This window comes from Solanum stenotomum, chromosome 1 (assembly GCF_019186545.1).
Source record: "Solanum stenotomum isolate F172 chromosome 1, ASM1918654v1, whole genome shotgun sequence".
Taxonomy (NCBI): Eukaryota; Viridiplantae; Streptophyta; class Magnoliopsida; order Solanales; family Solanaceae; genus Solanum; species Solanum stenotomum.
Genome location: NC_064282.1, coordinates 15,917,019 through 15,931,190, shown reverse-complemented (window position 1 = coordinate 15,931,190; position 14,172 = coordinate 15,917,019). Strand labels below are relative to the sequence as shown.

General features: G+C 30.3%; 1 protein-coding gene across 4 annotated transcripts in view; it reads left to right on the top strand.

Annotated features, from left to right (window-relative positions):
• The window catches only part of LOC125867283 ((+)-neomenthol dehydrogenase-like), a 36,016-nt gene extending 24,072 nt beyond the window's left edge, over positions 1-11,944 (top strand). For 2 of the 4 annotated variants that reach the window (XM_049547756.1, XM_049547764.1), the window contains exons 4-5: positions 11,063-11,239; positions 11,341-11,728. In XM_049547756.1, the coding sequence (XP_049403713.1) occupies positions 11,063-11,239; positions 11,341-11,718 (555 nt within the window). In that variant the 3' untranslated portion in view covers positions 11,719-11,728. Of the gene's footprint in view, positions 1-11,062; positions 11,240-11,340 lie in introns of all 4 variants that reach the window. The other 2 variants (XM_049547749.1, XM_049547737.1) reach the window with 2 other exon arrangements.
• Positions 11,945-14,172: the final 2,228 nt, after the last annotated feature.

Genomic DNA, 14,172 nt, shown 5'->3' with positions numbered 1-14,172 from the left:
GCTAGTGCTATATTTTTTACCATCAACTTTAATCATGGGTTCATCATGAAACGTAATAAATATAAATGGATGTTAGATTATTTTTTTGGAGAAATTATCTTATTCTTTAATTGAATAATTATGTAAATATTTTTTAGATTATTGAAAATTAGATAAAAAGAAAAATCTCATAATTAGGAGAGTTAAAGGGATGGTTTAACATTTTTCAAGCTATTTGAAATGATATTTCATTAGACTACTCTATTTTAAAAAGTTTTCATTCGTTAAGGAGAAAATGAAAGATTTGAGTGATAAATATTTTTGCCTTTAAATTTACAATAAATAATAGGAATAAGTGAAGTAGTAAAATTTGAGGTATTTAAATTTTATAATAACTAATAGAAATTAATGAAGGGAATAGTAATTGACACATTTTTAATAGTAATTATAAATAGAAATATAGTGAAAATTACAACAATAAAAAATAAAAATAAATAAATAAGGATTATTGGCCAAAGAGAGGTATCAAATCATTTTTTTTTTAATAATTTAGCTTTATATAATATACTAGTAAAGAAAGCCCGGGCGCTGCCTGGGCCCAACATTAATAAAGTTATCTTGTTACTCTCTCCATCCCATATTATATGAGAATCTTACTAAAAATATTTTTTTCATATTATTTGAGCACTTATTAAATTAGGATAGAATTAATTAATTCTTTTCCATTTTACCCCTCCAATTAATATGACCATTCCTATATTGTATGTGTATTTTTTGTAACTCATTTCAATGTACATTGATAAAAACAAAGGGCAAAATGGTGAAGTCTTCCAATTTATTAATGATTTCTTAATCACCGTGTAAAGTTGGAAGGGCCCATCTAATATGGGACGGAGGGAGTATAGTTTATGTATTGTTATAAAATTAGTAAAGATTGTTATAATATATTTTGCTCATAAGTGAGCTAATATAGAAACTTATTTGTCATTTGTCTTTTTAATTTCAATTTTAAATAGCAAATAAATGTAGCGATAAGATTGAAGGTAGAAATGAAGCATATCTTTCTAAATTTAAGTAAAAATAAACAGAGTAGAAGTAACATTAAGGCTATCGATAGGACGATTCATTCGGTTATTTTTTAAAAAATTATATCATTCAATTTTTCGGCTATTTTATAATGTATAACCAAAATTAAAATTTTAAAATCATCCCAATCCTAATTTATGTGACAGAAGCAGTACAAAAATTAGTTTTTTTTTTTGTTGTCTTGTAGATATTTTAAGTTATTATTTATTATAAATTATAGTACTTTTTATTAAAGTTTTTAATAACATATGTTACTTTTTATGTTTGAGAGTTAAACCAACTTTTTTTTATATGTCTTTTAATTTAATATGTGTTTTGTCCTTTTCCATTTTGAAAAACCAATACTCTCTCCATTTTATTTTATATGTCATTTCTTTTTATAATATATTGGTTATTCCCTCTTCTTATTGGAACACATGTTGACTTGTGGTGAATACTTATTCCCCTCTTCTTATATAGTAATATAGATACATATAATTTTTTCATTCTTCTTGGAGAATGAAAGGTTGGAGTTAGATATTTAGGACTTTAAATTTACAATAAAAAATAGGAATAAGCAGAATAATAAATTTTGAGACATTTAAGTTTTTACAATATATAATAAAAATAAATGTAGAAAGTAATAATTGACACTTTTTTAATAATAATAATAAAAAATTAAAATATAGTGAAATTTACTAAAAGAATAAGAAAAAAAATAAATAGGATCTTTGTCTTTTTTTTTTTTTTGAAAAAGAAAGTATTGCATATAATGTTTATAGTTTCTTTAACTTTTTATTTAAATTATACAAATACTCAAATTTGTTGTCAATTTTTTAAATTCATTGCTTGGATAACGTTTTTCTTTTTCTTTTTGGGAGTTATCGAATTTCCGCTCTTTAAAATGCTTCTAATCTTAGTGTCGTATTTAGAAATGCACTTCGGCATACAAATAAACAATAACATCGAGTACATAATGTTCGTTTTAGAATGTTACAAAAAATTATCATAATAAAAATTCAGAAGAACTAACCATAATTTAACCTAATGAATTATGTATGTACAACATTAATCATATAAAAGAAAAAGAAAAAAAATCTTTATATTTTAAGTTCTTCAATAAAGTACATAAATGAAATATAGAGAATTGGAAAGAAAAACTAAAAAGATCAAATTACTATAGTAATAATTTTATTGTAAGACTCTACATTATCCTCTTCCAAAATTCACAATTTTCTCTACTTTTGTATCTTCCTCAACTTTCTTCTTCACCCTACAAGCACAAATAGTATATTATGAAATTGTTAGTTACTCCATGATTTTATTTGGATTGAGTTTATTCAATTTAGTTTCAAAGATTAGTTTAATTGACTAAACAAAATAAATAACGTCACATAAATTATTAATATAAAAAATATAATTTAAAAATTAAAAGAAGCATTCTTACCCAAAGATTCTTTACGACTTTGTTGAAAGCAACCATATGATGTGATGATTAGCATTTCTTCCTCACCGTAATGTAGATATGGTGATGGAGAAGTGAAATAATAACTTTGAATGAAATTTTTCTTGCCACAAAATATGAATTTATATAGAAAAGGAGGAGGAATACCATAAGGTGTCATAAACTAATAAATTTAACTTCGGGGGTTATGAAAACTAAAAAAAAAAAAAAAGGAGTTATGAATATTATTAAGATTATAAGTTAAAGAGGTGTGAGTTATTGGTACTTATTTTTTTATTTTATTAAAGATATTAACTATATATGATAGTGGTAGGTGAAAAATTGAGTAATTGAATGTGAAGACTTTTTGAGATATTAAAAATAAAATAATTAAATAATGAAGGAAGAAATGGTAAAAATAAAAGAGATAAAAAAGACAAATATGAATGGAGGCCATAGAAAGGTGCCACATCACCTTCTTTATGTATCGGAGTCCGTGCTAGCACGGGCCCAATATGTATCATTTTTGAAAAATTTTATTATGTACGAGGCACAAGTATGAGGTGGCCGACAATACTTGTATGAGCCTCTACTTATATTGTGCCAAGTGGAAAGTTGGGTCCCATTTCAGAAAATGGCCCAAATTCCTTTTTCTCTCTCTTCTTTTCAACATTTTTTTCTCGTTCTTACTTTTTTTACTTCTTTTTCTTTGGTTTTTCTTTTCCAATCATTGTTCCAAATTTTCTACTTCCATACTTTAATAATTTTCATCAGTAAATAGTCTGATTTAATTGATATTTGAAACGAATGTATAAGTTGTTGGAAGAGGATCTTTTTACATGTCATTTCTAATGTCAAAATACCAAAAATCACTTGCTAGTTGCTACACACATATTTACTACTAAATTACAGATATAATTTTCAAAAATAAAATCTATTGTGCTTAGGTGTTCTATTGAATTTTCTTTCCACTGGTATCAACATTTTCTTGTGGATTGTTTGGATCTTGACTTTGAATGCAAACACCATGTAACTGCATGTGTAAATTTGATAGAAAAGAATTAAAATTAGTAGATCAACTACTTTTTAAAAAAAGGATCAAAATTAGTAGATGAATCAAGTAACAACATAGTGATAGGAAATATTTAATTTGATGAAAAGAGTATCACAAGAAAACTTAGTACCGTGAATTCTTGTGGTATTGAAGTTGACTGTGAGGCAAAAGTCCCTGGCATGGTGTTCAAAGACTGATACTCATGTGGATATTCTGTTCTGTTTTTCAATTTTCTCTGTGATGGTTTTTTTTCCCTCTGCTCACTTTTTGACTTCATTCTTCCATAGCCATTAATTCCTTTGTCTTTTTTCTTAATTGGATCCAAAATTTGATCCTTACACCCTGTAACAGAATCATTAAAGGAGTTGAACTTGCTCCTATTCTTCTCATGATTTTGAACATACAATTCACTTTGATGTTTAATAATCTCGACCTTTGCCAGATACAAATATTTTCTGGCAATTTCCTCGGAGTCCACATCATTTGCTGCTAAAGTCATAACAGTAAACGACTCTTTCATCAACCCATTTAAGCGAATTGTCATGGACGACTTCAACGTCTCTTTTTTTTCTGTGTACTCCTCAAATCCACACTCATGCTTGGCATTTTTAGTCTATCTTTTCAAAATGTATTTCTCAGGAATACAAGAAAAATTTAAATCAAAGAATAAAACTCTTAGTGCATGACAACATAACCAACCCATGGTTTCAAACATTTGGCAGGTACAAGAGATAGAATTATCAAGAGAATTAAACTGGACAGTTTCAATTTGATTATTCTCACCCTTTAAAATTGTATATTTAGTATAAGTCCCAGCAGTTTCCACATGGATCACTTTTTTGGTTGTCCCTTGCAAAAATTCACGTTGAAACCTTGTAAAAATTCTTCTTGAGTACACACTACCAGCATGCTTTAAGAACCCACAATCTTCTACGAAAAGTTTTGGCTTTCCTCGACATTTGTAATCTTCTGTTGCTTCGGTGTCACGCATTTCAGTTGTCCGTTGCTCATAATGCTTTACAAATTCAGTTATACTCATTGTTTTGCATGCCATTTCTGTGAAGACCCTATTTGTGCTTTCACTTCTTTGAGTTGATTTAATGTCCGCAGAGAAAATAGAACGACTAAATGCGGGACACCATTTCTTTCTTAAATCATATAGCTTTTGAAGCCAAGAATTATCTGCACAGTTCCAATCACATATCATATTTTGCCATATCACCTCAAATTCTGATTCTGACTTGCATCTCCATAAGAGAGTATCAAAATAGTTTCGAAATCCCTGTTTCCAATAGAGTTGAGGTATATTCTTTTAAGCATTTCTATCAATATGCCATTCACACAATCGATGACAGGTGTTGGGAAAAACTTGTCTAATGGCAGCCGCCATAGCATGAGCTTGATCTGTAAAAATTGTTTTTGGTGCTTTTCCTCCCATTCCCTTCAAAAATGTTTGAAACAACCAAACAAAAGAGTCTGTTGTTTCATTACATAAGAAAGCACATCCAAAAAAAACATTCTTCCAATGATTATTAACACCAACAAATGGAGCACAAATCATGTTATATCTATTTGTGCGGTATGTAGTGTCAAAAATCATTACATCTCCAAAGCACTCATAGTGCAATCTGGATATACTATCTCTCCAAAAGAAGTTGCATAATCTACTATCTTCATCAACTTGGAAAGAATAAAAGAAGTTTGAGTCCTCTGAATTCAAATGCCTAAAATGATTTATCAAAGTTTGAGCATCTCCACTACTTATCATGTTTCTCTTATGTGCTTGTACAAAGTTATGTGCATCTTGCTCAATAAATCCTGCATTTTCAATCCCACCTGCTTCATTTTGAAGGTATCGAATCGCCTTTTTTGTGCGAATTCCAGGATCAGTCATAGTACCAAGAATATTTTTAGTAGAACTTGTGAGCTTTCGACCAGACTGTATGAAATGCCTTAAATTTCCTTCAATCATGGGATGACTGTGCTCATCACTAAATTCACAGACTTCCCATATGCCATTTGAAATTTTAAACTTTATACGAGCCAAACAACCACATCTATATTCTAATCTTTGTCGCTTTCTTTCTTGAAAAGGAGAAAGCTTATCAGATTGTCCTTGACAAGAACAAAAAAATAAGCACCTTGTCATTTCGTTATTTCTGTTATGAGTCTTTGGACCTTTTCGAATTCTAAAACCTTTTGCCATAGCATATGAATTGTATGCATTGTATGATTCCTCTTCTGAGACAAATTTCATACCAATCTCAAAGATAAAATTTTTGTTGATGTTATAAACATTATGAGTTCTTGTGGAATATTCTTGATCATTTACGTTGTGAGCTACAATAACAGTTTTTAGATGATTAGTATCAAAATACGAGGAATAAATAAAACATAAGCTAATCTTATTTAATTAAGAATTTCTATTAGAATTAAGAAAATTTCACAGAAGTAAGATATTACCTTCTTGGTCGGTAGTTCCTTTATCAACATCTACATTCTCCATCCTTGATTTGAAACACATATAATCTGTACAAAAAATTATAGCATTAGAAAATATTAAAGATATCTTAGAATGAGAGAGTTTCTGGTATAGAATTGATAAAGATATCTGAGAAAGAAAGTGATTAGTTATATTGTATCTTTTGTTTGGTGAGATGTGATCAAAATACCTTATTATGGAGGGAAAGTGTCTTCTCGTTCCCTCCAATTGATTTCTTTAGCAGATTTAAGGACAAATTGGTCCCACAATTCCATGTGTTAAAAAGTGAATGGATCCTCATACAATTATTTTTCATGGAAAAGAAAAATCAAAGAAAAGGAAGTAAGAAAGAGAAAAAAATCGTTGAAAAAGAAGAGAGAGAAAAAGGAATTTGGGCCATTTTCTGAAATAGGACCCAACTTTCCACTTGGCACAATATAAGTAGAGGCTCATACAAGTATTGTCGGCCACCTCATACTTGTGCCTCGTACATAATAAAATTTTTCATCATTTTTTGTTTCAATTTATGTGACAAAGACAAAATTAAAGAGTTAATCAAACTTTAATATTAATTTAAAATAGTTTGAATTTTTAATTATTGTTAACTGTGGTAAAATTTTTTTTTATGTCTTTTAACATTCTAAATTGCTAATTATTGTTGTATGATTTGTAATATCTTTTACGCAATTTTGAAATAATAAATGTTATTTCTTCTTTCTCAATTTATGTGGTACTAATAAAATTTTGAGATTCAATCAATTTTTTTTGTCTTTAAAATATTCTATTGTTAATTACTATAAATTATTGTACTTTGTAAGTAATTTTCAAAAAATATATATTATTTCATTTGTCCAATTTATGTGTCACCGATAAAATTTGAAGAGTTAATCAGATCTTTTACATATTTTTATATCTTTTAAATATTTAAGAAAATAATTATTGTGATTTATAATATTTTATATAATTATTTTTAAAAAATTAAACAACAAACAAAACGAATTCATCATAGAAAAATTACCAAAGCATCCTTAAATACATCAATAATGGGTCCCACTTTTTGTTTAAAAAAAATGCATATTGGGAGGATATTTTTGTTCAAAGTGGAAATAGAATAAGTATAAAACATTAAAGTCTTTTAAAATTTAAAATTGTTAATTCTTATTGTATGATTTGTAATACTTTTACGCCATTTTCAAATAATAGATGTCATTTCTTCTTTCTCAATTTATGTAGTACTAAAAAAAATTTGAGATTCAATCAATTTTTTTTGTCTTTGAAATATTTCTAGCCGTTAATTATTGTAATTTATAGTACTTTTAAAGAAATTTTCAAATAATATATATTATTTCATTTGTCCCAATTTATGTGTCACCGGTAAAATTTGAAGAGTCAATCAGATCTTTTATATATTTTTATATCTTTTAATATTTAAGTAATTAATTATCGTGATTCATAGTATTTTATACAATTATTTAGTATAGTAAAATAAATTTAAAAGAAACAAACAAAACAAATTCATCATAGGAAATTACCAAAGCATCCTTCAATACATCAATAATGGGTCCGACTTTTTGTTTTTAAGAAATTGCACATTCGAAGGATATTTTTGTCCAAAGTGGAAATATTGTGCAAAAAATGTGTATTTATTGTGATTTAGAATATTTTGTGGGGTAATAGCACGCACGTAAAGTAAAGGTATATTTTTGAAAATCTTGGACAACTTCAAGTATCACTTAATGTTTTTTCTCAAAATTTAATTTACTTTCGTAAACTATGTGTCAGATCAAAATCAGATTAACAAATTCAAAAGGAATGAGTAATAAATAACTCATACAATGACATATTTATTATTTAACTAACTAATTAATATGTAACTAAAAATCTTGTTAGCTTTTGGTTGAAAGCTAACAAGATAGTTACAATGATAGTTGCATTGTGACTTATTATTATATATAGAATATATATTTTTTTTCATTCATATAAAAGAAAAAAAAAAGAATCTACTTTCAATTTTATGGTGTTAAATCTCACATTTGTGGGATGAGATAGACTCGAGTATCCTGATCCTCTCATCATGAGCTAGCTTTTGAGGTTGACTTAGAATTGAAATTTATTTTTTTACATGGTTTTTAAAACAAAACACATTCCAATTTACAATCTATGATTTATCATATTAAATTGTCCATGTACCAAATATTCAGTCCTAGGCGTGAGACTGAGGTGTTAAGTCTCACATCAAGGAAATTTGGTGTCACACTCCAAAACCAGATGTGATGGCACGTGCCCAAACCCCACCGGACACGTCAGCCTAACACCCAAAAACCTGACGATACAGAATTTATAAAACAAGAATAAGATAGAAAGATAAGCGGAAGTCTTTAAATAAACTCAACATAACCCCAGAATTGGTTGTCACATGTACAAACCTCTAATACAGAATCTGAATAAAATATACAAGTCTCATAGTAAAGTTCTAGAACAGAACAGAACAGTAAATATAGATAACTTGAGGGCACGTCTGGAATGAACCGCTACCTCTCAAGTAAGTCTGGAAGCTCTAATCTGAAGATGAGTAATAAGTCGGATCTGATAGAGCGGTCAACCTACACAACTGTGTAGAAGCAAGGGTGAGTACCAAAAGCAACAGGTACTCGCAAGTAACACTAAACTAAGCTAAACTAGCAGCTACAAACAACTCCTTTCAATCCCAACCGAACCAACGAAACTTCATTCTAACAGCGAACCAACAACCTATACTACACAATTCATAATCAACAGATATATCCAACAGTATCTAAACATCAACCTCATATCCTCATATAAGAGCAAATAGATCATATATCACATGAAGAGGAGCAAGTAGGTAAAATCCACACACCACAGACAAAGATGAAGTCAAATGCGATGCAAATGCAATAATGATGTCATGTAGTCGTGATGCATATTTGTCCTAAGATACACATCTGTTGATGTAATCAGACAGCGCTGAATACTCAAATCAGAACCCATGGGGGCCACACATGGACCATGTATCATCACCGGAACCAGATCCCATCGGCATCCAAATCGCTAGCCGGAGCTAGTCCATCTCATATATCTCTAGCCGGAGCTAGTCTCAACTGTGTCTCATATCCATCCATCCTCATATCAGTGTCTCAGAACTCATGCAACAGATAGTTCACACATGGGATGAATAATGAATATGCACATGTCATCAATCACAATCATATCACGATCACATCATAGTATTACACATCATCTGTCTCAATCACAACCATATCACGACCACATCATAGTATTACACATCGTCTGTCTCAATCACAACGATGTCACGACCACATCATAGTATTACACATCATCTGTCTCAACATCAATGTCTGTATCAATCATAGCCTACTCATGCTCTTCTATCCCCTCAATATCAGTTATCACATGACTTATTGAACAAATTCAAGTGACATATAACACATTTAGCTCGTTTTATTCCCCATCTTTCAATTACAACAATTTCAATTAACAAATAAAACTAATCCTCAATCCCCATTACTCCCCAACACAATTAGGAAAGTAGTCATGTGTAGTCTAAGAGTTTAACAAAGTTTAGAAGCCACTTGCCTCAAAACACTTCAACTAGTAACTCCAATCTGAGTTTTACCCTTCCGAGCACGCTCCAAATCACCACAATCTATTCATAAATGGAATCCCACAATCAATACGAATCTAACAACACCAATATCGTGAAATTTTGAGAAAAAGGGTAAAATGGTCAAAAAATTTCATCCTGGAAAATATTCTCGAAATCTGGAAATTTTTAGTGAAAAATGTTCCCCAAGAAATTTAGAATCCAATAGTGAAAACCGTTTCGAAAAAGGAGTTGAAATGAGTTCACAAACTCAAATTTTCTATTAAATTCGGATTAGGCAAAACCCCCCAAATTTTACAGTTGAGATCTCAAATTTTGATGTTAAAATCCATAAATAATCGATGGAAATCAAAGATTTAAGTTGGAAATAACTTACCCAATGAATTCCTTGCGAAAAACCACTTGAAATCGCCTATTTTCAAGCTCTCAAAGTGCACAAATGGAGAAATGGATATTTTCAAGTTGGGGGAATTTAGCTACTGATTTTGGCTTTAAAAAAAAGANAAAGTCTAAAAATGGAGAAATGGGTATTTTTCAAGTTGGGGAAAAATGGCTACTGTTTTTTGACTTAAAAAGGACTGCTATTGCAGCTGAAACACAACAATAACACCAAAGTTTAAGTCCCCGTTGGACCCTCGGGATTCGTTCGGAATCTAGTGCACACAAACTAAATATGTACCCCCACTAAATTCGACGTTCCGGACTCAATGGAACCGTCATTATTTGAATTCGAGGACTCCTTGACCCGAAAATCAATAAGATGCCAAGAAACTAGTTTAACGCCAAAAAAATTCGAAACTCAAACGGAGCGTCTAAAAATTCAACCAAGACTCATTCTAGACTTAGAATCACCTCCCGAAACCAACGGTACTCTCGGAATTTCAATTTGAGCCTCGGAACCTCATATGTTGACCAAAGTCAACTCTTTATCAAAATTTTACAACTTTAGCAACTTAGGACCTCAATTCTTCGTTTCAACTCCGTAACTTCACACATACCCGTTTCGACATTCTAAAACTGTCGGAATCGATGGAAATCCGATCCGAGTCACGAAACTCCAAATGACTCAAAAAAAACACTTTTTAACCAACTTTAACTCATAAAAAACTCAACTTCTCAAAAACACTTTTTACCAACTTTTCCTCAAACCAACTTTACAACCACAAAACATGGGACTCGGGGCAACTACCGAAAGGGCAAAATAGTCATTTCTACGAAAAATCACCAAATGACCTTTCGGGTCATTACATTTGGAGTTGAGTTAGGCACGAGGGCCATTTTACCTATAGTTGTGTGAATTTCTTGAGTATATTCTTATTAAAAAAAATAAAAATTCTTGAGTATATTCTTTATCCCATTTGAAATGAAATAATCTAGTGTTGGTCTTAATTGCAGCAAGACTTATTCGTTGAGAAGATAAAGGTAGCCACTCAAACTATTGATATAGCTGAAGAATGTATAAAAACAAATTACTATGGTGCAAAATGGATGATACAAGAATTATTACCTCTACTTCAATTATCTGATTCACCACGTATTGTCAATGTCTCCTCCTCTGGTGGAAAATTAGAGGTATTTTATCTAAGTGCATATCAATCTTATAACACGTCATATCACAAACATCTATTTTTAATACAGTAAACAAGAAAAGCTGACATGATGTTTTGTTTCAGAAAGTACGCAATGAATGGGCTATTGGAGTCTTAAATGATTGTGATAATCTAACAGAAGACAAAGTGGATGAGGTTTTGAATGTTTTTCTCAAAGATTTTAAAGAGGGTTTGCTAGAAATAAAAAATTGGCCAACAACTGTATCTGCTTATGTCCTATCAAAAGCAGCCCTAAATGGTTACACAAGAGTATTGGCTAAAAATTACCCAAATTTTCTCATAAACTGTGTTTGTCCAGGTTATGTGAAAACTGATATATGTTGCAATTGTGGCACATTAACTGTTGAAGAGGGTGCTCAAAGTCCTGTTTGGCTTGCTCTTTTACCTCAAGGAAGTCCATCAGGAAACTACTACATTAGGAAAGACCTTTCACCTTTCTAATGATATTGAGAATCTCGCGATGATAGCTATGCTGCTCGGACTTCTAAAAAAATGTTACTGTATTCGTGTTAGATTTTTTTTTTAAATACATAGTCTGTAGAGGATCCGACATATCCGATGACCATATTTTCGTATAGGTTTATGGACAAAGTTATGCAGCAACATATTATAATGTATAAATTGTAAACTGTAATTTGTAATACATAAATTAAAAATTGTTGGATTATCTATTGTATGTTTTGTTTTTGTATTCAAAATATTTAGAAAACATATTTTTCTTAGGAAAATAAAATTTGAAAACGAGTTTTCTATTGAAAGTGTAAAAAAATAAGCTCAACTATTGACATTCTACATTGATCTTCTATAGATAATTATTCAGTCACATGAGTCGATTGGAAGACTAGTTTTGCCTTTGTTGTATTTGTATAATCAATTTTATTATTACTTGTTTTTATTCTTTAGTTATCGTATTATTTATTGTTGTTGTTATTATTTTTTTCTACTTTATTTGTAGCATAATTTATTTAGTACTGTATACCTATACGATGCTTCAGAAATAGAGGCATATAGAAAATGGAAAATCGAACTCCAGTGGACGCTACTTAAGCCATCATTCTATGATGATTAAAAAAATATCAAAATTAAGACAATTTGTTTAACAATTAAATATTATAATATATTTACTAACTTCCCTAGTTAGAACACATGCATAGTCAACATTATCTACAAATGTGGTATGGTGAGCTATTTCAAAGTGATTGAAAAAAAAAATAGTTTAAACTTCTATCAGAATTGTTCTTAAAAACAGAATTCTTTTAATAGAGAGTCCTTTTAAATATAAATAGCTATAGCAAAAAGTAAAACAACTATAACAGAGAGTCCTTTTAAATACAAACAGTTATAAAGAGATTTTGTATTTAACTATGAACAAGTAATTTGATGGGCCGACTATTATTTCGAATCCTGTATATTGTTTGCCAGTATACCACTATGAGAAGTTGAAAGGAGGACGAATCGCCCAGAACATAGGTTATATTATTTTGAATCCTATATACAATACACCACTATGAGAAGTTGAAAGACGACGAATCGCCCAAAACATAGGCCATATATATTATTTCGAATCCTAAATATTGTTTGCCAGTACACCGCTATGCGAATTTGAAAGAAACGAATATCCCATAACATATGCCATAAGAGGATCTTGTATCACATATATTCAACATAGGCCATAAAAGGAACTTGTACCACATATATTCCTTAGAGAGTTAAAACATTAATAGCAACTCCTTAGGAATGAATTTGAATGAAGACGAACCTCCTAAGAAATATGCCATAAGAGGACCTTGTACCTATCCAATATAGGCCATTAAGAGGACCTTGTACCACATATATTCATTCCTTAGAGAGTTAAAACATTAAGAGTAACTCCTTAGGAATTTTTCAGAGAGTTAGGAATTCGTTAGAACATTAAGAGCAAGCAAAGAGAAGTTCAATTTTAGCAATGAGGTCGGGATCAAATCCCACTAGAAACAAAAATTGGAAACAAACCAAAATCTGGGAAAAAATTCTTAAACATGAATGAAAACTTACACCATACATGAAACATAAGTGCAAGAACTAATAATACCTAAATTGACAAGGAAACCTTAAATAGGCAGCAACTCGAAAGAAACAAAAACGGAAAACAAACCAAAATTTGAATTTTTTTTTATTAAACCACGAAAAAGGCCTTGTGCAAGAACTAATAATGCCTGAATTGACAAGGAAATCTTATGTAAGAACTAATAATACTTGAATTGCCAAGAAATCTAAAATAGGCAGCAACTTGAAAGAGACAAAAATGGAAAACAAATCAAAATCTAGAAAATAAACCAAAATCTGGAAAAAACATGCTTAAATCACCAACGAAAGCTTACACAATACATAAAACATATTGACAAGAAAATCTAAAATAGGCAGCAACTTGAAAGTAACAAAAATGGGAAACAAACCAAAATCTTGAAAAAAAAATGCTTAAACCTGTAAAACTTCAAAGAAAAAACGATATGCAAAATTTTTCTGTATTGCTCTGTTTCTATACCTGTACATTGTTTCTCTATATATACAAGTGTTGGACAAGTATTAGACTCCTAATTGTAATTGAATTCCAACAAACTCGTAATTGTAACAGAATCCTAACCAACTAAATATAGATAAAACTAAACTAATAAATAGTTTTGTGACTAATGACACAAAACTCCTTATTCAATTCTATTCAAGACTTCTGCATATCAACGGTAAGATCCAGCATCATTGACTTTATTTCCTTTCTCTTGTATTGTTGCTTGAGAGCTATTGGCGAGGAGCTTGTCTCCGACAACACCCCCCGCAAGTTGGAGGCCGGTGAACGGACACCTAACTTGAGAAGAAGGGAACGATGAAGGGGCCCAGAGAGGGCTTTGGTGAACAAAT